Genomic DNA, 27,756 nt, shown 5'->3' with positions numbered 1-27,756 from the left:
AGCAAGCTTTATTAAAGAGGAAGAGAATACAAGGGTACCAGCATCCTAAGTATGGGGATCAGGATGTTGCCAAGAAGAGAAAGATTGGGGTTTGCTTGATAGGCAGCATGAGGCAGACTCCTTAAGGAGGAGTCTGGGAGGAGGGGCCTCCAGCGCCCTGGGCCCCCAGGTGTTTCTCATCCCAGGACTCCTCTGCTGGCCCCCATAGATCTCCCAAGATCCGAGATCAGGCTTCCTCTGGGAAGAGTGGTTGCAGCAGCAGCACCAGTGCCTGATTGCACCATTTGTGGAGCCTACCCTCACGGTCAGCGCATCCCAGCCCATCCTCTCCCTGTCCTTCTATCAGGACTAGCACTAACTTCCCACACACACCAGCAGCCACATAGCACACCCAGCAGGCTCCCTTTGTGGACTCCTTTTTGCCTAAAAAAAAGAAGAAAGGAAAGAAACAAAAACAAATAGCAGAGTATCCTCACTTACTTGAAAGATTGGAGCGCTTCCATTCTGAACTCCATGAATTATTCCTGCTGAGCAAGAGGTCTGAGAACACCAGGGATCCTAAATGATGACAAATCAGGGCTGATGGATTTGGAGGCTAATTTCATTCTAGTAACCAGCATCCTTCCTGACTTCATTGACGGTGCCTGAGCTTTCCACTTAGCAGTATATCCTGTTCTTAGGACCGGCTGATCTCAGCTGATCGTTCTAAGCATTTTTTATGCTTTGTCTTATGGAACAAAAGAGCTTAAAGTTGGGCCCCAAAGTGGCCACCATCCACTGACAAACCCTCATCTCATCCTGGATGGGCCAAGAAAAGAAACTCATTTCAAGCAGATGCCTACTTAATGATCCGGAAGAGTTGGGATGTTAAAAAAATAAAATAAAAATAAAAGATAGAGAGAAAGAGAGAGAAAAGAGAACTGGCCCCCACAAAACCTCAAAACCTCCTTTGATCAAGATATCTCCCCTTGTTGCATAACTGCCATATAACATAAGCCCATTTCATTCTTTCCATCATGATAATAGCTTCCTGTCCTCTTGTCTCTGGTGTTTGCACAAGACTCTGGGGAGAATTAAATACAAGAAGTATGGAAAATAAAAAACTCTGGATACATTATTTATAATTTACTGTCACCCGAAATTTCATCCAAGGTCTGCTTGTCTTTTAGAGACATGAATATAAATGAGGAAACAAATATTCCCCACAGAGCAACAGGGACTTGGTGAAATGATCTTCTGAGAGGCAGGTTTCATTGTCTCTTTTAATACTGTAAGAAGCAAACAAGGTACTCGCTAAAGCTTGTCCTCAGAGACAGTGAACGCTATAAAATAGGTTGTCTTGACCTTGAGGTTAAGTGAAGACAATCATTTGCTGAGGTACCCAGAGATGGATAATGAGTTTTCTTTATTGCCTTTGCTCCAGTCCCTGCTATCCACATCCAGGCTGAGCTGCTCTCTGAGGCTTTTTAGGAAAACTCCAGGAGTCTAATACAAGCTTCAGGTTTTGAGGTTATGAATATTAATGAAGATTGGCAAACGTTGGATTCTGGGACAATAGGTGGTGGATCATGCAAATCCACGTAGTTCTCGGTTGGAAAGGAAAGCCCAATGATTGCCGTCCACTGCTGTCTGTCTACACCACACTGCTTGTATGGGCCACACTTCCCTCTCACCAAGATAGGGAACTGAAGGGGCTTCTCTCTTGTCCGCTACTTAGAAACAGCTCAAGTTCTTGCTTCATTGAGACATGCAGACCCCTCAAAGGAGAATTTCACCTTCTTCTTTCTTTAGGACCTGACTGTCGGGAAGGAGGTAGGCACTCAGCCTCCCATTTGAACAAAACATTCCCATGCATGTCCAACACAGGCAGATGGATGGGTGTCAGATGAGAAGCGTGAACTCATCATACTGCTCAGTTTATCTCATATCGCTAATGTCAGTCTCCACAAGGTCCCTCTCTGTGTTTATTCATTCATTTCCTTTTACCCCCATCTTTTCTTCCACCTTCTTTGTGCAACCATTTTGATGTGTTAAATTTGTATCCTTTTGTTGTGTCTTTTAAAAATGTGTCCTTGTAAAATTGCTTTGAGTATAACATATTTTAAATGTGTGTAAATCGTATTGGATGACATAACTCATTCCCAGTTCTCCTATTTTTTACTCAGCACTGTTTTTAAGATCTATCCATGTTGTTATGCATGTGTACAGTCTTTTGCTTCCAACTGTTGCAAAATACTGCATGGTATGCACTCATCACATTTTACCTCTCCATTCTCCCAAAGAGAGACATCGGATTGTCTCCATCCTCCCACCACTACAAATGGTGCTGCAGTAAATACCTTGTATGTGTCCACTTATGAATCAGTGGGGCAATGCATTTGGGATATACACCCAGAAGAAGAATTACTGGGTCATAGGGCATGTATTTACATAGTTTAACTAAGTTTTGTTCTCCTAAATGGCTGTACTAGTCTAGACTCCCTCCAACAGTGCAGTAGGTCTCCTATTTCCTAATGACATGCATCATTCCTAATGGCTTGACATGATTCAGCTTTGTAATTCTTGACAGTCTAATAGGCATAATTGATATTTCATTGTTCTAGTTGAATTTCTCTGAATAATAACAAGTCTGAGTTTAAACATCTCTTCATAAGCTTGCTAGACTTTCAAATTTCCTTTTTCTGTAAATTGCCTGTTCATATAGTTTGTCCATCTTTCTACCAGGGTTCCTGTGCTAGATAAGTATTAGCTCTTATTATTTGGGCTTTTGAAGTCTTTCTTAAGAAGTCTTTCCCTGCCTGCAGGATGCAAAAGTATTCTTCTATATGTTCTTCTATTAACTTTCTAGATATACGTTTTTATACTTAATCTATTTTTTATGTGGTATTAGGTAAGGATACAGTTTTATTTTCCTTTCTATAGTGAGCCAATTTCCTCATTATCATTTTCTAAATAATCCATCTATTCTCCACTGATTGGTGGTGGTTTATTGTATATTAAGTTCCCATATGTAGGTGTATCTCTCTTTGAACTCTGAACTCCCTATTCGAGTCCACAGTCTATTTGTCTGTTCTTTTGCCAACAGTACATTGAGTTTTTATATCTAAGACTTAATATCTTAATAGCTTGTAGAACAAGTTTCCTCACTTTTCTTTTTCAAAGTTGACTTAGCTGTTTGGTGGCCTTTATTTTTTCATAGGCATCTCAGAATAAGTTTATCGACTTCCCTGAAAGAAACTTCAACTTGAATTTAGATTGGAATTGCAATGAATTTGTAAATTAATTTGGGGAGAACTGACATCTTTATAATATTAAGTCATCTCTTCTACAAGTATATGATGTATCTTCACTTATTCAAATCATCTTTACATTCTTGAATAGGATTTTGTTTTTCTATATAACATTCTTTATGTTCTTGGCTATTTTCTGAACACTTTGTAATTTTTTATTGCTTGATGACTTTTACTTAATTTTAAAAATATTTTCTAGTTGGTTATTGCTGATATGGAAAAATGCTATGGGTTTTTGTATATTGATCCCATATCTAGCAACGCTGCTGAACTCTCTTATTAATCCTAATTATCTATTTTATTCATGTTAATATTTTAGGTAAATGTTTTACATCAGTTACAAATAACAATAGTCTTATCTCTGTATTTCTAATTCGTATACCTCTTATTTACTTTTCTTTTCTTATCACATTAGCTAGGACCTCCAGAACTATATTAAACAGTAACAGAGATATTAGGTAACATTGCCCTGTTCCCATTCTTAAAGAGAATGCAACTAAAGCTTCATGTTGCATAATTTTTGCTAAGTATTCATTTTTAAACTCCTTTTTGATTAAAAAAAAGTTATTTAACCTTTTCCAAAATAAAATAAATATATAATTAGCTAACCTTAAATAAACAAGAATATTATTTGCTTAGGTTTGAAATTCAAAATATGTGTTGTTACAGAATTTTTTTCTATTCTAAGAGTTTTTGTCATGAATTTTGTTGTTAAATTTCATCAATCTCTTTTTTCTTCATCAATTTAATTAATAACATGATTTTTATTATTTAGCTTACTGATGAGGTGAATTACATGGATAGATTTTTTTTGATAGTTTTTTTTACATCACTAGGAGAAACCTCACCTGGATATGATTTTTAATGCACCATTGGATTTGATTAGCTAGTATTTTGTTTGCTGTTCACATCTACAATCATAAATGAAATTTATAATTTTTTCTTGTACATACCTCCCTATTGTGTTTGTTCTGTTTTGTTTTGTTTTTTAAAGATTGGCACCTGAGCTAACATCTGTTGCCAATCTCTTTTTTTCTCCTCTTCTCCCCAAAGCCCCCCAGTACATAGTGGTATATTCTAGTTGTAGGTCCTTCTGGTTCTGCTATGTGGGACGCCACTTCAGCATGGCTTGATGAGTGGTGCTAGGTCTTTGCCCAGGATCCAAACCAGCAAAACCCTGGGCCACTAAAGCAGAGGACATGAATTTAACCACTCAGCCATGGGGCTGGCCCCACTTATTGCGTTTTGAAATCCATGTTTCACTAACTTCATTAAAAAAAACTGGACAGCTTTCACTCTTTTTTCCACTTTTTTGGAATAACTTAAGACAGAACTCATTCCTAAAACCACTTGGGCATATTTTGTTGTTGGTTTGTTTGTTTTCTTTTGTTTCTTTGTTTGTTTTTGAAATGTGAGATGTCTGATTAATACTTAGAAGTTTTTTAGCTAATTATTTATCCAATTCTTGGTTTCTTCTTGCACCAGTTTTGACCCTTTATAACTTTCTAGATATTTATTCCTTTCATCTGAGTTTTAGATTTTAGTAGCATAAAAATCTTCAAAAGACTTTTTATTCTCTACTGTATCTATAGCTATTTTCCCTTTTTCATTTTGGTTTTTCCAACTTCCTTCTTCATTTCTTGATCAATCTTGCCAGTGATTTATTTCTCTTAAATATTTTAAGAGAACCAGCTTTTAGATTTAAGATCCATATTCAGTTTTATTTATCTCTCTTGATTTCTTAAACATATCAACATAATATCTTCCCTCTAACAATCCGAATACCTGAGCATGCTTTCAAATCCCTTTGGACTCCTCCTTACTACCCATCCCTTTCACCTCCACCCAGACAAACCACGTTTACATTTTGGCTCTGGATTGTCATGAATAGGCTTTCTTTTTTCTCTTCTTTTATTATAGCCTTTGGTTTAAGACAAAAATAATAAATATTACTCAAGTGTTTACTCACCCTTACTTTTCATATCTCAGCATTTGTCACTTCTTAGCTGTGTGCTTACTCTACATTTTCAGTACAGGATTTTGTAAGGCAAAACTTCTGAAATCTCATATGCCTGAGGAAGTTGTTCTTTTTTTTTTTTTTTACCGTATCCTCACATTTGAATTGCAATTTGATCAGAGATATAAAATGTTAGGTTCAAATATTTGTTTCCTTCATATTTTAAAATTTTATTCCATTGTCTTCTCATATGGAGTATTGCTATTAAGAAGTCTATGTTAATCTGATCTTTGTTCTTCTGTAGGCAGTCTGCTCTTTCTTTCTAGAAGCTTTTAGAATGTTTTTCTTTCTTTTTGACAATCTACACTTCAATATATGTCTTGGAGTTCATTTATCTTTTCATCTCCAGTTTCACACTCTATTAGTCCTTTAAATCTGAAGTGTTTTATCTTTAATTCTGAGACATATTTCTTTAAACATTTCCTCTTGTTTTTATTTTCCCTTTTCAGGACTTCTGTTAATTAGATGTTGGAATGTGTATTCTATCCTCCAAATAGCTTAGCTTTTTCTTTATGTTTTTTTTCTCTTTATCTTTACTTTTAGTCTTTTCAGAGTACTTCAGTCTGATCATCCAATTCATTTATTTATTTTCAGCCATATCTATCTCCCTCATTCATCCCATCTGTTGTATTCTTACTTTCAACTCTTACATTGTTCATACCTACTATTTCTACTTAATTCCTTAAGATTTCTGTTCTTTTTTCATATTGTTAATATCTTTCCTTACCTCCTTAAATAAATTAATTAAATTTAAAAAATTATCATGCTTAATTTAAACTTGGTCCATCTATTCTAATAATTCTTCCTCAGATGATTGATGTCAGACTGCCTGTGGTCTTTCTTTCACAGTAGTCTTACTGTTTAATGAATGGATATTCTGGCCTGTGAGCTCATGTTCCTTTGGGGTTCTCAGCTGCTCTCTCTGGTAATGTGTGTATTAGAGAAGAAGCAAGTACATGTGAAGGGGTAGGTAATGATTACTCTGTGACTGACCAGGGGAGAAGCAAGAACAGAACTTCAAGACTATCTTCTAACTTACCCTCTCTCCTTTTTGTACTGTTTTTATCTGGTTTTGGTATCAGAGTAATGCTGACCTTATTGACCGAGTTAGAAAATGCTCCCTCCTCTTCTATTTTCAGGAAGAAATTGTATAAGGGATCGTATTGGTGATATATTTTTTTTTAATGTTTGTAGAATTACCAGTGAAGCCACCTGGACCTGGAGATTCTTTTTCTAAGGGTTTTAACTACAGATCCAATTTCTTTAATAGTTATAGTACTACCCAGGTCATCCATTTCATCTTGGGTGACTTCTGGTAAATGGGGATTTTTAAGGAGTTGGTCCATTTCGCCTAAGCTGTTGAATTTATTTATATGGAGTTGTTCATACTATTCAATAGGAAGGGATGTGCAATCCCTCTACAGGGAGGGCAATGAATTTTGTCAAACAGTAATACAATCTGCCATAGGTTACAAGATGACATTGTGAATTTTATAGAAGGACCTTATATGTCACTATATGCAGAATTTGATCTGTCTCATTTTTAATCATGTTGTCCCAAATTTTTTCAGAAAATCTAACTTTAATTCCCCTTTGGATAATCATTGGGGGATATAGTGCTCACATGGCATCATTTAAAAATATGAGTTGAGCATCTACTGTAGGTCAGACACTCTTCTAAGTGCTGAGGATAGAGGGATGAACAAGATAAGCCAGATGACTGCCCCCCTGAAACTTACATTCAAGGAGATGAGGCAGTGAGAAATAGACGAAAGAAGGAAGTAAGGTCATTTCAAATAGTGGTAACACTATAAAAAAATAAATAAACAGAGTAATGGAATAGAAACGGGTGTGAAGAGCTAACTCCTACGACAGGAAGACTTTCCTGATTGTCACCTGCTACTTCCTACCCCCATCCTAACCCTGACTTCAACTAGAGCAGTCAGAAAAGGCTGAGACATTTGAGCCCGGACTTGAATGACGAGACTGAATCACACAAAGAGGGCATTTCCGGCCCAGGGAAGGGTCATTACTTACCCCCAGGGAGGAATAAATTTGGCTTGTTCAACAGATTAAAAGAAAGCCAGTGAGAAAGGGGGAGTACAAGGCAGAGCCAGAGCATGCAGAGCTTTGTAGGCCATGGTAAGGATTTTAGATTTTGTTCTAATTTAGGTTTTATTCTAATTGGAGCCATTACATTGGAGAAGCCAGTAGAGGGTTTTCGGCAAGTGAGAGACAGGATGAGACAGGATCACATCTGCATTATAAAAAGATCATTCTGGTTAAAATATGGAGAATGGATGCAAGTGTTGCCAGAATGGCAGAGAGAGAGCAGGTAGGAGGCATTACCATCACCCAGCCCTCTCCGCCATATTGAATCAAGAACCACAGAGAAGGGTCAGGCTGGCAGCTGCCAGTCTGTGACCAACTAATCTGCCATGGAATTGAGTCTCCTGATATAAGTGAGTCCGAGGAATAGGAAGGCAAATTTTGTCAGAACATTTCTCTGCTATTTGGGTGCCTTTAGCTGATCTTCAAAGGGAAGATTTGGAAGCCTGTTGCATTTGCGCTTGGTGAATAGAAGGCAGGCCGTCTGCAGAGCTTAAAGACCTTCCTCAGCAACTCTGCTCAACATGAAGACATCTATGCTGTCTATTTCTCCACAGATTCTCCATTCCCATTACCTCCATAAAGACTGTTGTCACTTTCCTTCCTGGATTCCCCCTATACCTCCTGCATGAGGTCTTACCTCCAGCCTTACCTCTGCCTAGTTTATTCTCCACACCACAGTGAGAATGATCTTTCTATAAACTTGAGCTTAAAGTCCATCAATGGACTCTCCATCCTGTTTCTTTCAAGAGAAGGTCCAACTTCTTAAATGCTGTGATCCAGTTGCTCTTACCTCCCCAAGGCTCTCCCTCATCCATCCAACCCACCTCTTGCTCTTGTCTCCTGCCTAAACCTGCAGTTTCCCAAATGGGCCATGCTTTTCCACAGGCCTGGAACACCCTTCTTCCACCAATTTTTTGGCTAACTTCTACATCATTCCTAAAGAAGAAGCACTTTCTGATTCACACTTGCTAATCTCAGCTCCACTGCTCACCCCCACCCTCCCAGCCCCAGGCTTCATTGCATGTGCACTTCCATGTCTTGATAGCTCTCTATGTTTATCTCTTTTCCAGAGCATTCGAACTTAGGAGTGTATTTGTCTGTTACTCCTACCAGAGTATGAGCAACCTGAAAGAGGGGACTGTGTCTTTCTCTTCTTTATATTCCCATCTCTTAGCCCAGTAATTAGAATCCAACAGACACTTCCTATATGCTTGTTGAATGAATACACAAAATAACAAACAGGCAAATGAACTGGAAGATGCTGTGAAGGAGCCTAAGGTGTTAGGCTGGACAGCCCATGTGGGCTGAACTGATACCTTTGCCCTGTCCACAGCCTCAGACTGTGCCCCACAAACCTGCCAACCACAAACTCACTTCTGGGGGAAAAATCCAAGTGCTGGTGGCCAGAGGTGGTCTCACCTGGGCTTCTATGGAGCAGCAGACTTCACTCTGCAGTTGCAGAGAGGCCTGCCAAGGCTGTTCTCAGAAACAGACACTGACATCACGGCTTCGGTCCTGATGCTAAGGCCATAAGAGTGGGAAGTGGGCAGACACTCGCCAAAGCCACTGACTCTGACCATTTTAAAGAGTGCATCCAAGAATACAAAGCAAGTCAGGGTCAGGATAGGGACAGAGAAAGTCTCTTCCTTCACTCCCAGCCGGCTGGGGACTATCTGTTTTTGCTGTTGGTCACGTAGCGCACTTCACTCTAATCAGCATCCAGCCTCCAGATGCCCAAAACAAACCAATTTCTGAGCAATTCTTCTGGTGAGTGCCCCAGTCCTGTTGATCTCACAATTACCTCTAGAAACACTTAACTGTGAGACATTTGAGGGCACTGATCACTTGGCATTGCTTTCCCCTTAACTTGGTGATCACCACAGCCTGTACTAGAAAAAGAAAGAAAGCCTCTCAGTTTTGCTCTTGGGCCTAACATTTCTGCCTTGGGAAAAATTAGTGGGATGATCTATGTTAAGGTTAAAGGTGAGTTTCTGATGATATGAGAGAGTATGACATCCAGAGAGCCAGGGATGCCTGAAATCTGTCCTGACCATCCCCTAAAAATGTCTGAAGACATGCAGTGAGCACAGTAGAACAGGAGTCAGGGTGTTCTCCATTAATAACTAAGCCCAAACCCAACAACCCCAAGGCAGAACTTCACGGTAAAAACTGGAACACAGGCTTAAACTCAAGGATAAATAGAGTCTCTTACCCCCTCTCACCCAGTCTAAATTTGGGGACCAGCCCACTCGAAACATACCTACTGAGAAAGTGAGAGGGAAGGACAGGGAGAAAGAAGGAAAGGGAGAAAGGGAAAGAAAGGAGGAAAGAGGAGAAAGAGAGAGAGAGAGAATGGGACCGAGACACTCAGTCTACTTATCCACTCAGCCATATGCATCTAGCAGAGAAAGCAGACTACTGGGCCCCTTGGGGGCACTCTCTAGCTTACTAATTCCCCTTCTTGGCCTCTCTGAGAAGAGGAAAATGTACCAGAGAAACAGTGGAGTTCAAATCCAGCTGCTCTTCAGACTCATCCGAGGAGCTTTGGGAAAACATGATTCCCCAACACCCGCCCTCTGACATTCTGATTCAGCAGGTCTACTGCAGAACCCAGGAATCAGAATTTTAATAAAGTTTCCCATCTGGGAACAATTAGTGAGCCTCTCATCTGGTGAGAAGGAATAATAATTTGATCGAGGACTGGAGGTGCGAGGCAAAACTTTGGCAGCACTGAGGGCTGGAGGCGGGTGGAGAGGCGTGGTTTCACGGTAAATGTCATGTCTTCTCCCAACGCCCAGGATGTGAAAATCCCAGATGGCTGCTCCTGGTATTCTGCACCAGCCAAAACCTTGTTGATTGTCTTCCCATTAATGCCACAGACTAAATTACAGTAAATCAAATCTATACACAACCAGGTGGCCTTGCAATTGTTAACAGTAAGGCAAGCACACACAGCAGCTACACAGTGGTCCCGCACGCATTTGGTGGGCGCGCACCCCGGGGCCGGAAGGAAGGAAGCACGACCCTCCTCTCCCAGGGTGCAGTCTGGGACCTTAATCCCGTCCAAACTTTTGACACCCCTTAGGTCACACTTTTTTCTTAAACTGATCTTATTCCCATTTTCTGACTTTAACAAATGAATCCCTCTTTTACATAACAGTCCTTCAGATATTTAAAAACCTTCTCATCTCCAGGGCGGGTCATCTCAGATTTTTGTCTTGGGTAGGTCTACCTTTAAAGCAATTCATACGTTGAGTCTTTTAAAAGTACCTATAATTAAACGTTAAATAATCTAGATTATCAATGTGAAGAAGGCTGTATAATATCATTTATTTACCTATTCTGAAGTTTGGTTTGCTTTTGTATGTGTATTTGTCTGAAGTTGTCGTTTTGAGGTTTGGGGCAAGATATTCCGCTGGGGACACGTTGGGTAGAGGGAGGAAATTTGGGGCTGAGTTGATTGAGGAGAAAGGGCTCTTCGTGCATAAGGTAGGAGTGAGCTGAGGACCAGGAACATTTTGTGCAGATCTTCTGAAATGAGAAACTCAGGCAGTGAGAGACGAGGCGAGAAAGGAAGGCAGACAGGCTGGTTGCTCCGGAGACCAGGTGGAGAATGACCTGGAAGCCAGGAAATAACCAAATAATCACAGAGCTCCCAAAGCAACAGGGAGAAGGGAAGGAGCTCGCTCACACCTGTCCCCTGAAACGGAATCGTGACCTCTAGGGACAGGTGGGATGAGGGACCCTAACGAGCTCCAGGACATGCTGAAGATGAAAGTTAAGAGCTTTTCCGCAGCTATTAAGGAAATCAGTTTTGGGGGGTAAAGATACTTATTTAGAACTTTTTGAGCTAACTTTAACCTTTGAGGTTTTATATGCTTATAAGATAGATACAGACATTAATCCTTTGCTGTGGAGAGATGGAGACCCAATGAACTGTATCATATGTTATGTTCCCTGTCTTAGCAGAGTGCAAGAAGCGCTTGACTTGGGTCTGAAAATTGAGCTCAAGTGACCGGAGGAAGTCATGTGATTTTTCTGAGTGCAGTTTCCTTCTCTGCAAAATAAGTCTTTGATCTGTAACAATCTGCCTTCCTCTCAAGTCTCTTGCAAGAACTGAATGGAAATAAAGGCATACTTTATAGAATGCAAGTTCCACAGAAATATATTGCTATTCCCTGGTGTAACCATGCCTGAAGGAGGCGATGCCTTTGTTCTAAACTACCTTAAATGGGAACGCCCTTGACCATAGTGTGGCAGCAGGCTGCACTGTCTTCATGCTAGGAGGTGTTAACAGATCTCCGGAGGGCCCTTGCGTAAAATCTACTGAGCCCCAACAACCTGTTCCTGACACAGGCTACTTCACTGATGATCTGTGACAGGGGTCTTAGATGACCTGGACATTCAGCAGGATTTTTATGTCACCTTCTTTGTGTAGCATTATGCTGTCACCTGCTCTGACCCACTGACTGACTCTCCAAATGGCCCTCCGTCACACCGGCAGTGCGCTGATTCTGCCACTAGGGGAGACTGTAGGGACTGACCCGTGAGGTCCCTCCCAGGCCTCTCTTCCTGACTCTGCTACGGTTGGTTGCAGGGGGCAGAACCACATCAACCACACCACACTCTTCATTGACCCAGAAGATTGTGGTATTTACAGAGCACCTAAGCTGCTTTCCCTCACGTGGCAAGCTCTGCCATTTACTTGCTCTGTGAGCTCCTGCAGTCCAGAAAAGCTCCTCCCACAAGATCTTTGCTTCTTGGCTTGCCTGCTAAGCATTAAAATTTGCCCTGAAGCTAAGCTCTTCAAGACACGTGGTTTAAGCTTCTCTTTCAGCTAATTAGATACTGTTCTACAAATTGGGCTGTTCTCTCTGAAAGATGAGGAGCAATTTATTTCCCCTGCCCTCTCCTTAAACTTAAACTGAACTGTGAAACATGGCCATTTGATTGTTTAGTCCAGTCCGATTGTTTTGCATGAGGAAGAGATATCCATCTTCTTGCTAACGCTGAGCGTGTTTGGGCATTCCTTACTGCTGCTGTGAAGAAGGCAGAAAGCTCGGCTGAGGGGCCTCTCGTCCTCTTGAAAGGTGGGCCCTACAGTGATCTATTGTGGCCCACGTGTCTGTAATGGCGGCCTGAGTAACCACTCAGTAACTGCAATCACACGCCTTTACCGTTGGGGGTGGGGGAGTGTGTTTATTATCTCCATCTTATTGGTGAGAAAACTGATGCCCAGGGAATTCAGGCCACTTGCCCGAAGCCGGACAAATAGGTAAGTGGAGGAGCCAGACTGTGAACCCAGTTCTTTGGTCCTCAGATCCCATGAGACTGTATATTGCATGATAAATCCAGCCTCAGTTGAAGAGGGGGGATGCAGGATGATGCAGGCTTCCCACACACAGTTTGAGATCCAGTGAGGATTTCTTACAGCTCTTGATGAAGCATCACGAGGCTCTCTAAAACCTTCTCTGATCCAACAGGCTCTGATGCATAGTGGGAAAGTGGATTCTTTCTGGAAATTGCCTCTTTTTGTGTGCAGGGGGCCGGATATTCCCGCATCCTCAAGACTGTGCCCAGCATTTGATGAATGGAGACACTCTGAGTGGGGTTTACACCATCTTCCTCAATGGAGAGCTAAGCCAGAAGTTACAGGTTTACTGTGACATGACCACGGACGGGGGTGGCTGGATTGTAAGTACATGCGGCTGCCCATGCATGCAAACATCCTTGGCCTTCTAGTCCACCTGGCTCAGCACCTATGGACCCAGACTTCACCATCCTCTGGCCTTCCCTTCATCCACCCCCAATATGTCCAACTTAGGGCTTTTCATTGCCCTAAGGGCTCTTGTTCAGCAGCCCAACCCTAGCTTTGGCCAGGCCCAGGAAGAAGAAGCTTAGTGAGGCTGCACTGGCCCGGCCCAATGAAGGGGCCCTAGAAAGACTGCACCTTCTGCCGGGACAGTTCATGCAGGAGGGTGCCAGGGAAGGGGACTAGGGGCTCACATAGGCCCAGGGGTCTTGCCTGCTGAAGACCATAGCTATAATAAAGGAAGAGAGCAGGCAACTCCTCTGCAGGAGGAGGTGAGCCTCTGTGGGGAGGTGATTAGGATCTTTCTACTGGAAGATTGCATATGGAGGAGCAGATGAGGGCCAGAACATGGATAGTCACCTTTAGTTACAAAGGCCACCCTGGTCCCATCCTTCCCTCCCCTCCCTGGCTCTTCCCCAGAGCTGTCACAGCCTTCAGGGAACACTAGTGGTTGGGAAAAGAGAGACACCATTTCCTGTCCCCACCCCCCTCCCATGTCTGATAGGGCAGTACACAGAGAAGAGAAAGGGCAACCTCACCAATGGTCCCACCTATCAGTGCTGGCCCCTGTGCAGGTGGGAGAGTTCCGGCAGCCTGGCCCCAGAGCAGCTCAGTGTTAACTGAGTCGGTGGGGGTGGAAAGCCAGCCCCTCCGCCTGCCCTCCTGTGGATCCCCCTTCCAGTGCTACTAATACGCAGCGCCGGATTCTTCACGATGCAAAATGGATAGTTTTTGAATGGAGTTAAATAGTAGCTGTGCTCATAACAGCTACTCTTGGGAGGCATTTTCTTTTATGTTTCTGACATATTTGTGCCTCCTTCTTAAAACATAATTAGAAATTGAAGCCGAGGCTGATGTATTGGAGGTTAAATGAAATTAGCACTTAGCTTGGAAAGTGAATGACATGCAGTTCCTTTGCCTGCAATAGGATGACGACAGTTACGAGCTGATTTGAGGCTGGTCCCATTCTTCTGCTTTCTCGTGCATTCCGTGGTGCAAAAAGATTAATTTGTGAGCCAAGCCTATTTCCCTTGACTGCTTGGGGGTTTGATGTGTACCCTGAATCCTTTCTACATTGCAGGGATGCAAATTAGTGTCAACATCACACCCTGGCCTATTGATCTGGGGCCTCTGCCCTTCAAGAGAAGGGCTCTGAGCATCTCCTGCAAAAGCTGCTGTGAAAATCCCCAGCTCTGTATGCCCTGTTCCTTATGGGAGCGTCATTGCCGTTGCAGATATCACACTCAGTTATAGCAACTTTACTCATTAGAGTTTATTTTCCTTAGCATCTCTTTGTGGCTTACTCCTTCTCTTCACAGGTATTCCAGAGGCGGCAGAATGGCCAAACAGATTTTTTCCGGAAATGGGCTGAGTACCGTGTTGGCTTCGGGAACCTGGAGGATGAGTTTTGGCTGGGTAATGCCTCCTTTTTGCTTTCCCTTGGAGAGCAGCTCTGGCTTTTTGTCCACCTCCCTCCTCTCTGTGTCCCTCTGGGATTATCCGAAACCCCGCTGAGAAGTTGACAGCTCGTGAATTGCTTTCAGTACCTCTTGCTCCATTTGGCTCCACTATTGATCTGTTTTTATCTTATTGTGTTGTTTTCCTCTTTGCTCTGTCTCTTCCCATCCTCATTAATAGTCTCTTATGCTGATGGATCTTGACATGAGGCAACTACAAAGGGAGTGAGCTGCCTGGCGGGGGAGGGGACGCAGGGAGCAACAGGCCGGCTGGTCAGCTCTCAGAAGCCAGGCCCAGCCGGCCAGCCTGCAGGTCAGGAGAGAAATGAGGCAGTCACGCTGCTCTAGTTCCTTGGAGGAGTGTTATTACCTGACTTGAGAAGGGAAGGGAAAAAATGAAAATGGCATTAGAGGTGACCGGCAATTTCCTTGAGGTCTCACACAAGCAGGAGGTGTCGATTGAGAACCAAATTGGTGTGAGAAGGTAAACACACCCACCCTAGGCAGACAGCTGTGGAGCCAATCCCAGAAAGCAAGAGATTCATTCTTACCTGCATCTCCCTCTGGGTGAGGTTTTCATAGTGATTATAAAGGGAGGTGGAGGCAAGGCGAATAATTGTGTTTTATGTTTGTGGTCTCCTCTCTGTCTCCCCTGTCACTAACTCATCCAGGCCTCATCGTTTTTCTCCTGGATGCTCCTATAACAACCCCCTAACTAGCCTCCCTACCGCCAGAACCACCCATTGTCCACATGGCCACTAGAATCATCTTCCTCATACCCAAAATCTGAGTGACGGCTAACCCCACTTGTAAAACTTTTCAATGACTCCTTGTCACCACCAGGTGAAGGCCAAACACCTTAGCTAAGGTCCAAGGCCCACTGTAACATACCTCTGGAGCCTGCTCCCACCACTAACTACCTCAACCCAACCCAACACCAAACTCCAAACACTTAGAACTACTAATGTCGCCTCTGCGAGGACCACTGTGCCAGCTGACAATTCCCTCCCCTATGCACCTTGCTGTTCTGTGCATATTCAGAGACCCAAATACACATCTCTTCCTCCATAGAACATATCCTACCCATTTTTATCACCCTTTGCCTGTGGGAGAATCGGCTACTCTCTCTTTGTGGCCCCAATCACAGTGTCCATTTTCCTTTCTGTCTCTCTTGACTGTACTGTGTAAACTTGCTTCAGAGCTAGGACCACATCGTATTCATCTTTTAACCCCATTGCCTATTATGGTGACTGGAGATAGTAGGTCCCTAAGATATTTATATCAATCAGTCGACCAATGACAAGACTTTACTAAGAACCTATTAGATGCCCAGGTCTGTGTTTGCTGATGTAAATATTAAAAAATAAGGTAAAAAATCATACACAAACATAGAGAGAGATGTCAAGTGAATAGGAAAATATCCTTGCCTTCTAAGAGTTTGCAGACACCTTGGGAGACAAGTGTAATGCACATGAATTAATGCCCCCACAGCAGACAGTGCTCACGTTTCCCAAACCTCAGCCACCGTGTGACATTCTCACAACTTTTGTCATATCTGTGAAATATCTGAACCATCATGCACTTAAATTTTCTATATATCACTTGTTTTATTTAATCAAATCTATTGTTTTATGAAAATTGAGAACTATCGTGTACCGTAAATAAAAGGGAACCTCAAAGATAAATGCAATGAAAACAAATCAATATTAAAATTATCAAATGACAGATCAGTACAGAGGCTCCAAGTCTGTTGTTGTTGCTGCTGGTGGTGGTGTTAAAAATGGAGATTAGAAAGTTTTGGGTGTTAAACCACAAAGTACTAGAACCAAATTGAGACTGAGAGTTAAGATTAGGATCAGGGGTAAGTGTTCTCCTTAATGTATTAAGAAAGAGATAGAATTTGGTTATACCTTTTTCCCTATATGTCCAAAATTATTTAATCCTATTCCCAAAATATTTCTCATTTCATCAGAAATGCCATCTCGCCCTGGGAAACTCTGTACCGACCTATGAGCTACCAACAAGACAGCCATGGATATTCAAGGAAGAGTTTAGCTTCATGGAGAAGGCGTTGAGGGATGAGTAGGAAGAATGCAAGAGGGAAGGGGACATGAAAGGAGGGGAGGCAGGGATCCATTTGACCTGTGCAAAGGGACAGTGAAGAAAACATCCAACCAGAGGAAGGGTGCAAGTCAGGGAAAGAAGAAAATGATGGTAGGTGGGTTGAATGAGGGCACATTATGGTTCTAAAGTGCAGAAGAGAAGTCTTGACTTACGGCCATAGGTAAAAGGGAGCCAGTGAGGCCTCTTAAACAGAGGCACAGCTTGATGATGTGTACTGTGGCAGCAATCCTCAGCTTGGGGGTGACATTATGACCCATGGTTTATGTCGTAAGTTGAAGCAAAGCCTGAGACCAGGATTCTTGTTCGAGTGACTTGTCGGGGGAGTGCTCTCAGGAGAAGAGGAATGGGGAAGGCAGGATAGAGCAGGGGAAAGTACAAACATAGGGTCTTGGTGGGAGACTAACTTCAGTCTGATCCTCAGGGAAGCTTTGGAGCATGAATTGCTACTCAGAGTTGGTCCCCACCAGGGCAAGGGGACCGGGCTTTTGTACCCCCCACATCAGGCATTGATGGAAGTCTGCCCCAAGGCTTGGGGGAGGGAGAGTGTAGCTTCCAGAGGGAAGTGACTCCCGTTTGGTCAAGGGCAATTATCCAATAAGGAAGCAGCTGTCAGTTATTAGCAGCCAACACTTTTATCAGCTGAGGGATGCAGCCACCATTCAATTCAGGGCATCTGGGCAGGGCACCAGCAGGCTCCAGTTCATCCACACAAGCACAAGTCTAGGGTCAGCAACCCAGCAAACAGCAGTCAAACAGCCTTTGACTTATAGTCAAGGTAATGCTTTAAATCTTAAACAGGATAGGGAAGCAGAAAGATCCAGGTGACCCTCGACCAATCATTTCACCTCTGTGGGTTCCAGCCTCCTTTTCCACAAAACAGAGACTAGCCTAAGTCATCTCTAAATTCCCTTCCATCTCTGCAATTCTTTGATTCTAAATCAGGGCATACTCTAGTAGACATTAGCTGCCACAGCAAAGCAAGAGGATCCCAGTTCTGTAGGCAGACAGAGACCAGGAGGACTCAGAGGTGACTAGCAATGCAGGGTGAGTGGCTCCAAGTCTGGTCAAATAGGTCAAAATTGCCCAGCACAGCCAGCCAGGGCAAGCAGCCAAGAAAATACATATGATATGGTGATGGATGAAAATTAGACTATTAGGGCTGAGCACAATGAAGTATATTTGGGAATTGATAAAAACAATAATGTACACCTGAAATTACACAATGTTATAAACCTTTATAATCCCCAAAAAATTACTTAAAAAAAAAAAAGAAAATACATACGAGAACATATCACCAAGGAGAATCTGGGCTCTACCTGAACTCTGCACTCCCAGAGGTTTGCACATACAAGAATCTATTGGACCAAGGCCTGGGAAGCTGAGAGGCCAAAGAGAGCGAGTGAGTGAGGGTAACTACCTGGAAAGACCAGTGAAGAGGCAGCAGTGCTAGCTGTAGCAGGTATCAGAGAGAAAGGAAGTGGAGTCAGGAGGCAGGCGAGAGTATTCCCCAACCTGGTAACGGGAGCCTCAGGAGGGCCGGAGGCAGAGGAGAGGCAGTGTAATGAAAGTGAGAACCCCCTTCACAGGCTACCAGGAGACGGTAGGCTGTCCAGGTATCCTGGACCCCTAGGGCCCACCCTCACCTCCTCTGATCAGTGTTTCTACCTCTTGCTTCCTATCACCCACACCAAAGGACTCATGGCCATATGATGCCTCTTGTCATTTTCACCCCACACCATGGTTTGGAATAGGAGACGGTGGGCAACAGGGCCAGGAATCCTGAGGCTCAGGGCTCGTCAGTTACTGGGTCAAGACTAGATATTAGCACCCCTGACCTTCTCTGTGGTGGGAATTCATCAACAGACCTGGGCTGGCCTTTTTGCAGGCGAAATTTCAGAATCTGGCAGGGTCTGGGTTTTTTTGGTTTTTTGGTTTTGACTTTTGTTTTTTGGTAAGACTGATTGGCCATGATCTAACATCTGTTGCCAATCTTCCTTTTTTTTTTTTTCCTCCCCAAAGCTCCAGTACATAGGTCTATATCCTAGTTGTAGGTCATTCTAGTTCTTCAATGTGGTATCCCACCGCGGCATGGCTTGATGAGCAGGGAGTAGGTCCATGCCCGGGATCTGAACCAGTGAACCCTGGGCCACCGAAGTGGAGCATGTGAACTTAACCACTTGGCCACGGGGCCAGCCCCCTAGGGTCTGTTTGCTAACAACCTGGGAAGGGCTGAGGGCAAAAGCAATCTGGATATCCCACCTCCCCTCTATAACCTCTGTTATGAGGCCACAGTTGCCTTTTCCCTCCCATTTCCAAAGCCACTGCGGCCAGCTGACTGCATTCTCTGCTCTTCTCCACAGGGCTGGACAACATACACAGGATCACGTCGCAGGGCCGCTACGAGCTGCGCGTGGACATGCGGGACGGCCAGGAGGCCGCCTTCGCCTACTACGACAAGTTCTCCGTGGAGGACAGCAGAAGCCTGTACAAACTCCGCATAGGAGGCTACAATGGCACTGCAGGTACCTTGGCCCCTGAGCAGACCCCAGGGGCAATGGGCATGTGGCAGGACCAGGATGCCCACATTGTAGGCGCGAGCTGCACCAGGCAGTGGCAGCACCCACAGAGTTCATGAATTCCCTGCTAACCAATGAAGAGGGCAGAGGGCCGGGAATCACAGCTCTCATCAAGGCTGTCCTAACCACTCAGGTGACCTGAAATCAAATTCTCAGGACTTCAGTTTCCTCATCCGGAAAACTGTGATAATGATGCTTGCTGTACTTCAGAGAAGTCAGAAAAAAATGCGATAAATGCAGTGAAAGTGCTTTTAAAGTTAAAAAAAAATGCGCAATTTAAGGGCAAAGGATTATTTTTCTTGTCTAGATTAATCAATATGGGCTCTTATCCAATGAGAGCACAATCATCCATTGTCTGGGTAGAAATCTCCCCTGCAATGACATCTCAGAAAACCATCTTTGAACTAATGAGGATAAAACAGATCCCTCATATTCTGAGACGACCCCACCTCACCATCAGCAGTCATCATGACACTCCCATCAAGGGCCAGACAACAGCAGTTAAATGTTCCTCAGTGGCCACACTTCTTTTCATTCCTCCACAAGAGCCACACACACAGTCACGTTTTCTGTATAGATTCTTATGACATTTCTACTAAATAGAACAACTCTCCCTCTAAGCTCTGTTGCACTAATGGTTTTATTGGCACATAATATCAAGCCTGCTTCTTAGGCTTTGTCAGTCTGTTTCCTGAGTTCTATTGTAGCACATTTCATAAAACCTGCTTTGCCAAATATTCTGCTCTTTGATATATGGAGTTATCGGTCCTTTCGTTAACTCCAATTTTAGGACTAAATGCTAGTGTATAATTTTAGTAACATTTTTATGCCTCTTGGAATTGAGAAGATCATCAAGGTGTTTCCCTTCCAAACACTGCATCTGTCCAATTATTTCTTCTCAGCCAGGTATTGTTACTCCAAAGGGAAGACACACTTTCCTTTGTTATTGTTCATATTGGAGGTCATTCCCAATGGCAATCAGACCTGCTTGAAGCACCCCCAATAAAAGGTGCAATTGATCACACTTTGGGCATAAAACAGCCATGGAAATGGAGTGTATTAAACAAAATGTCAGACTAAATCGTTTCAAAAATAACCTGATGCTAACCATTCCATGGGATTAGAATTGTGCCTGTGGAAAAGCAGCTCTTATTTCTCCCACAGAAGGAGAGCAGGCCCTCCCACTTCCTCACGTGTCCTACCTTCCTCTTCACCTGCTCCAGGTCTCTGCTTTTTACTGTTTACCTTGGACCCAGTGGCTGCTGCCTCTTTGCAGCTCTATCTCGCTACCAGGCCCTGTAGCGGTCAGAATTGCTGGATTGAGTTCTACTCTCATGTCTCAGAGGCAAATCCTGCCAAAAATTTGGCCAATCATCATAAATTAATTACAACCTGATGACCTCTCACCTCACATATTTAGTTCATCTTCCTCAAAAGATGAAAACCTGGGCTTATGTAGGCTGCCACTTCTCCAGGCAACTCCACACAATGGTTGTTCTTTCTAGACCAGGTCTCTGGGGAGGAAGAGCCCATCCTCTCTTTCTGGCATTCACTATTGCCCAATTCTCTGGGCCTTTATTTTTAGTTGTTGCTCATTTTTACTGGCCCTGCTGGCAACAGTCCATCCCCATGGCATCTCATCCAAGTTCAGCCACTTCTCCTACCCCCATTTCTCAAGGCTCCAGAAATCCAAATCTCTAACCAGGACTCTCATTGGATTAGGACCGAAAATTCCAAATCAAGTTATCAACAAGAGGTTGTTGAACAAATCCTGGAAGTTCTTCGTACAAATTGTGGGGACTTAAGAGGCGTAAGACATAGCCTCTGCAAGAACTAAATATCTATTTAAAGAAAAGAAACAGTTAGGTAGTAACTCACCTCAAAAGAAATGGTACTCACATCCAGATTAATGGGCGTCCAGAGGAGGGGGGGTCTGGGTGGTTGAGGAAGGCTTCATGAAACCAGCAGCATTTGGCTGGGATCCTGATGGTAAGGGAGACACTCCAGGGAAGGCAAAGCCTGGAAGAGAACTCACGGAAGGAGCAGTTAATGTGGAGGGAGGGAAGGCGTGAAGGGCCTGGCTGCCCCGGCAGGGTGTGAGCTCAGAAGAAATAGAAGATTGGTGGAGTAGGCTGGAGCCAGATCCCAAAAGGCCTTAAAACTAAGAGTTCAGTATTAATATGGTGGGCAGTAGGAGCCATGGTGGGTCCTGAGTAGATAATGAAGGTGGGGTTGTAGGAGGATTCATTTGACAGCCATGAGCAGGATAAAGTAAATCTGAGAGAAGAGCAGAGACCAGTTTGAGCTGCTGCATTAATCCTAGTAGGAGATAACAGGAGCCTTGACTAATGCCAGGAATTAAGAGAAAGGTCTAAATCTGAACAGCAGTTTGAGAGGGAACAACCAGTACTTAGCTAATGTACTAAATATGTGAGGTGGATATATGAGGTAGAAATGGGACAGGGAGCAAGATTTGGGAAGGAACTAAGGACCAACATTGGGATCGTATATGAAACAGTGGCAGGCCGCATTAGAGTGGAAGCTGGAGACAATTGTTCCAGGGGAGTAATAAGGGCAAATTCTAGGTTACAGAGGGATAAGCAGGAGATGAGAAGATAGGAATGTGGGTAGAGGCAACATAGTCAAGGAATTGATGGCACAGAAAAGGTCACTAGATAGTAGGATTAACCCAAGACCTTTTTAAGATAAGGAATATGAGTATGACTTAGGATTGGAGGAGATGAAAGTGCTAAAAAAAAAAAAAAAAGTATTAAAAAAAAGAAAAAGTAAGAAATATTTTTTGCCTTCTCTAGGACCTGGGGAGATGGGAAAAAATGAGTTGCAGGTAGTAAGATTAACTCTAGATGGACACAAAACTGATTCCTTGGAGACTAAGAGGGTAAGATGAAAAAGAGGGGATAAAGACAATGACATGCTGAGTTAGGGACCCAACTGGGCTGAGGGGATCAGGCATCCCCATAAAATAAAGATCATCCTCCTCAGGGTTTACTTGTCTTGGAAGCATTGGAGGCATTAAGTGGCCACTATGGTGTGGACTTAGAAGTCACAGAAGCAGAACTATGGTCTCTCCTAGCTTAAAGCAACCTCAGAAGCATCTAAGATAACTTTCACTCAAAAGCATGAGCCCCTTCACAACATCTCTAAGCACAAGTCCTGCCAAAAATGTGGTCAAGAGTTATAAATTAATTATAGTCTGACCCCTCATCTCGAATACTCAATTCAAATGAGTCCCCTGCACAGCATCCCAAGAAGAGAAGACCCAGCCTCTGTTTGCCACTGAGATTAGAGATCTCACCACATCTCCAAGCAGTCTATCCCATTTGTGAATGGCTCTAATATTTAGGTGATTTCTCCTCATATATTTAGCCAAATTATGCCTCCTTACAAGTTTCTACCTACTGATTCTCATACATCACCAGAGAGTTCATTTAATTTTTTTTTACTCAATTGCCCATCAGATATTGGAGATAATGATCATGAACCTTGTCTCCCCTTCAAGCCTGCTCTTCCCCAAGATACAGCCCCAGTTTTCCCAACCACTTCTCCTCTGACACGGTTAGGACTTTTTTCATCATCCAGTTTCCTGTGAACAGGAACTCTTGTTTTCTGATGTCTTTCTTCACATGTGGCACCAAGTTCTAAATGGAGGGTTTTGAGTGTGGGCTGACCAGGCATGACGAGCCACGGAGAAAGCCAGGCACATGGTGGTGACCCAGACTGGCCCAAGTCACCATGGCTCATCACTGTCTCCGCTAGAGACAAAAGGAACCATGAATATCTGTGTCCCAGTGCACAGGGGCGGTGAGGTGGAGCTGAGTGGACAGAGTTCTCAGCAGAAGGTCAGGGGAATGAGCAAATGAGTTCGAGATTGAAGCACAGAAGTAGTTGAACCCAGGAGTAAGGTGGAGTAAGAGTTCAGTATAGTCAGGCTGATGAACTGGGTAGAAACAGGAGAGGCAAGTGGAAGGTCCCTTAAGTGGAGGCCAGGTTTGTTGGGAGGGGGTCCAATGTCAGAAAATCCTGACAAAAGAGTGACAGATAGAACAGCCTCACAAATGTGTCTTTTTTCCAGGGGACTCCCTCAGCTACCATCAAGGACGCCCTTTCTCCACAGAGGACAGAGACAATGATGTTGCAGTTACCAACTGCGCCATGTCATACAAGGGGGCTTGGTGGTATAAGAACTGCCACCGGACCAACCTCAATGGGAAATATGGGGAATCCAGGCACAGTCAGGTAGGTAAAGTTCTGCCTCTGTTATGAGTGATCCACAGCTGTGGAACCCACGGTCCCTTAGCTTTGTGTTTTAAATGCACATGTAGGTCTTACATTTCCCTTTTAAAAAGGAATGCTCAGAGTCTTGAGAAAGGACTAGCATGACAAGGAAAGTAATGCAAATTCTGGGATAGGACAGGACAGAATAGAAGGCAGAGGAAGAAAAGGAAAGCATCTGGACTCAAGAGCTAGAACTCACCCCAAGAAGCCCTTGACAACCAGTCAAGTTCCATTGCATTTCCTCATCTGGAAGATCCCATGAAGAGATTATCAATGAAGGCTCAACTTCATCCTAAGAAGTGACCTACGAAAGGATTAACCAGAAATACCAGTATAAACTGGACTGTGATTCCCCTTAGAGACTACAAGTCCCATAGTCTGGGCTGGGTGATAGGCTAACCAATTGGACCAACAGGGACTTTCCCAGTTTTAGCACTGAAAAGCCAGCAGCCAGGGAAACTCCTTAGTCCTGGGCAAACCAAGATGGTTGGTCACCATAGATGGAAACCACCTGACTCTTCCATCAGGAGTAAGCAAACAGTTACTCTCTTCAAAATGCTTCTATACTGTTGGGATTTTGAAATTCAACACTGGTTGCTGGTGCATGCAAATCCCGAAAGCTAAACACATGAAGCTGGCAATAAGGAACGACCTGCAACACATTCCCAATAAAGACCCAGTTCACAGTCATGTTTAAAAAGAAAAGCTGGAAAGAGACTCTGCTCCTTTGACTTTGTTGGGAACTTGGCCACAAGCTTCATGTTGATGGAAAATGGCAAAATCCACACCTTGAACTCCCCACTCCCATCATTCCCCTTCTTTGCAAGCTAGGGGTTACATTGAGGGAGAAGGATGACCTGATGTGCTTACCTTTCTCCTTCCCAGGGGATCAACTGGTACCATTGGAAAGGCCACGAGTTCTCCATCCCCTTTGTGGAAATGAAGATGCGCCCCTACAACCACCGTCTCACGGCGGGGAGGAAACGGCGGTCCTTGCAGTTCTGAGTAGTGGGCGGCTGCAAGCCAACTGACCTTTTCTGTCATTTTTTTGTATTTTATAATATGAAACAAAGGGTGGGGGGTAATAGTAATGTGCTTTGCAACATAATAAGAGTGTTTAAAGGAAGCAGGACGTAGCAGGAAATCAGTTGAGGTACAGCGGCTCATGGTTTCTGCTGCCCCCGGCCCTGACCCTCGGTCTCCATTCTCCCTTCTGCCCAGTCATCCTTAAACTTCCCCTCTTCCCACCAAGGATGAAAGTGGGAAGTTTTCTTGAAAGCCAAATTCAAAGGCAAGTGCTGGAGTCAGATTGTCATGGTGGCAGGCACGTGCCTTCTTTCCTTGCCCTCCTTCTGAGATGCCCTCCACATCCAGGTGTTCGTGCTCTTGTCACTGCCTTTGATGGCCAGGTTCTCACACTGACACAGAGAAGAAGCCTCAGCAAGAGAGCTTTGCCAACAACTCCCCTTAAGAGGAAACAGATTATCCTCACCCCAACCCAACAAGCCAAGTCCTCTTACATGGGCCAAAGATTCTCATCGTCTGACACTCTTACCAGCCGAGTGTCCTCTGTTACCTTTCAAGAGTACTGGCCTCTTTTCCAGCCCCAATAGACCTGTGCCTACTTGCATCCTACCCTGAGACTCCCACGGCCCCACAAGCCCAAGCTCTGCTTTGGCCTCTAGTTCCCAAGGCATTCGTTGCCCGTGCCTGGCCCTGGGCTACACAGTGGCTGTGTCCCTGTGGGTCATAAATCACTGCCCCCTCCCTCAGGTCAGACAGCAACTTTCTTGGGGGATGGGAGGGGAAGATGGTTGTGAGTTTTAGCACTTTGCGGTCAGGCATTGAGGAAAGGACAGCAGAAGTGGAAACCAGGGCACCTGCCGTTGAGATGGCAGGTCCCATGGGGAACACGGATTTTACCTAACTCCATTTTCTCTATTTCTGGTCCTATTTGTCATGGGTTGTTTTTTTCTGAATTACAGACTGAAGGCCTCGTTTCTGTCTCAGCCAGGCTCTCTTTAGTGTGGCTGGCTTAATAAGCGTCAGAAGAAGAAGTTATATGACCAGCCAGCCAATCCCCTTACTGACATTCCCTGGGAAGAGGTGGGATTTGGGGGTTTTGGTTTTTGGATTTTTTTCTGTTTTTTGCTTCTGTGGGAAACAGGAATGACCTCCTTAATGAGGTGAGATCATGAGAAGCCTTTCTCCACCTTCTTTTATTATTCTGCGTTTGAGAGGAAAAATGAAAAATACTGGAGGAAATTACATTTAGAAATCCAAAGGTGAAGAGTGGCAGACTGTGGGCATCCCTCCATCTTATGAGATGTGCTCTCTTCACTAGCATGATTTGGTTTTTAAGCCCAAGAGAGCTGGAGGCTCTAGAAGCCATGGCCCTTCAACTTCTCCAAATCACGTTGGCTGCAGCTGTCTCTGCAGCTCTGCCAAAATCCATGCCCAGTTCCCCCAGCAGCCTTCTCCCTTTCCTCTCGTTCTCTTCAAAGCCCCAGGTCTGCTTCTATAATGCCTGTGTTTAGTCAAACTGGAGCATCTTGTAGCTTTCCCAAGCAGTTACTGGATGAGCCTGTGAGCAGGCACCTTTCTAATGGAAACATCCACGATCTAACCAAGCTCTGATAACCAGGAAGGGGCGGTCCCTGGGTGGACGATCACACTTCTGATGCGATGAGGATGAAGTCAGCTGCCAGTTGCTGTAGCCACTCTCCCTGTAGCAGGCCTCCAGGGCCTTGTTCACTGGTGTGCTGTGGATGTGACTGACAAACCCGGTGCTGAAAATGGAGGTGACATTTTCACTTCTCAATTCACTGTGGGCTTCAAGAAAACTAGGAGAAAGAGAAAGAAACAGAAACGATCCTTTCAAGAAACCTTAAATTAAGTAAGATTCAGCTAGAGAGTGGGACGCCAGTGAACAGTGGGAAACAACTGAGTGAGGAGGAACTTGGGGGCTGAGCTGTAGGCCCACCACTGCCATTTTGTTGGCTATGTGACATCGGGGAGGTTGCTTCACTTCTCTGGGCCTCAGTTTCCTAACCTGCTGAATGAAAGCTTAGACTACAATGGCTTCTAACTTCCCTTTCAGTTTTGGCAGCCAGTAATGCTAGTCTCTGAGCTGGAGATCTGCATAGAAATTGGCATTGCTGAGAGAGCACAATTAACTAATGAGAACTAACCAGAATCCTTGCTTTACTTGAATGAAAGGAAGGAAGGAAGGAAGGAAGGAAAGAAGAAGGGAAGGAAGGAAGGAAGACTGACTTAGAAGTCGCAAGTAAAACACACACACAGAGGACAAAACATTACAGAAAAGACCCTGCCAAGTAAGAGGCTGAACTCACTTTGTCCATGAAAGCAGAGCCCAGGGACCTGGGTGGTGCCAGCACGGCCCACCTCATCAAGGGCACCGAAACAGGAAAAGATTATGAGTCCTCATGTCGTCAGTTCAGGTAAAAGTGGAAACCAAAACCCGCCTTTTCTTGGAACCGTTTTACCCTATGGAACATTTTTATAAATAGTATCAGCAGCATTGCCTAGATTTATTTTAAAGAATTTTAAAGCAGGAAAGGGACTTCAAAGATTACTACACCCAAGCTTCTATAAAAAGATTTATAAATTCCTTTTATTAAGTACAGTGATTTTCTCACAAGCTTTCACCATATTTAAGAGACACTGTGCCCATTATCTCCCCAAGGCCCATAGTCAACTTGACTCAGAGCTTTGTCACTTTACTCACTGATTACTGTTTATCCTGTTCCTCCAAGCACATGGGCTCTTCCCACGGGGGACCCAGTAAGCAATATTCACAAAGCACTCACCCTGAGCACACCAAAGTTTCCCTCCAGGGTCTCAAAAGGAATGGAAGAGAACCCTGCTCAGAGGCAGATTAACGGCAGACACATCAGGATATGTACTTAGAAACACAACAAACCTCTACCCATGACTGCCCTGGACTCACTGCCTAGACCCAAGACCCAGACAGTTTCTTCTTTTTGCATTTCCCCATCAGACAAAGATAGTTTCCAACACTGTCCACTCACATTCTCCAGGGTTATTTCTG

The 27,756-nt window shown here is 44.0% G+C and overlaps 1 protein-coding gene across 1 annotated transcript in view; it reads left to right on the top strand.

Annotated features, from left to right (window-relative positions):
- Positions 1-24,881, top strand: part of TNR (tenascin R) — a 78,486-nt gene extending 53,605 nt beyond the window's left edge. The window contains exons 17-21 of the mRNA XM_046683020.1: positions 12,962-13,113; positions 14,551-14,647; positions 19,173-19,334; positions 23,482-23,645; positions 24,570-24,881. Of these exons, the coding sequence (XP_046538976.1) occupies positions 12,962-13,113; positions 14,551-14,647; positions 19,173-19,334; positions 23,482-23,645; positions 24,570-24,689 (695 nt within the window). The 3' untranslated portion in view covers positions 24,690-24,881. The remainder of the gene's footprint in view (positions 1-12,961; positions 13,114-14,550; positions 14,648-19,172; positions 19,335-23,481; positions 23,646-24,569) is intronic.
- Positions 24,882-27,756: the final 2,875 nt, after the last annotated feature.

Source organism: Equus quagga, chromosome 13, assembly GCF_021613505.1.
Source record: "Equus quagga isolate Etosha38 chromosome 13, UCLA_HA_Equagga_1.0, whole genome shotgun sequence".
Lineage (NCBI taxonomy): Eukaryota > Metazoa > Chordata > Mammalia > Perissodactyla > Equidae > Equus > Equus quagga.
This window is presented reverse-complemented; position numbering and strand designations above follow the sequence as displayed.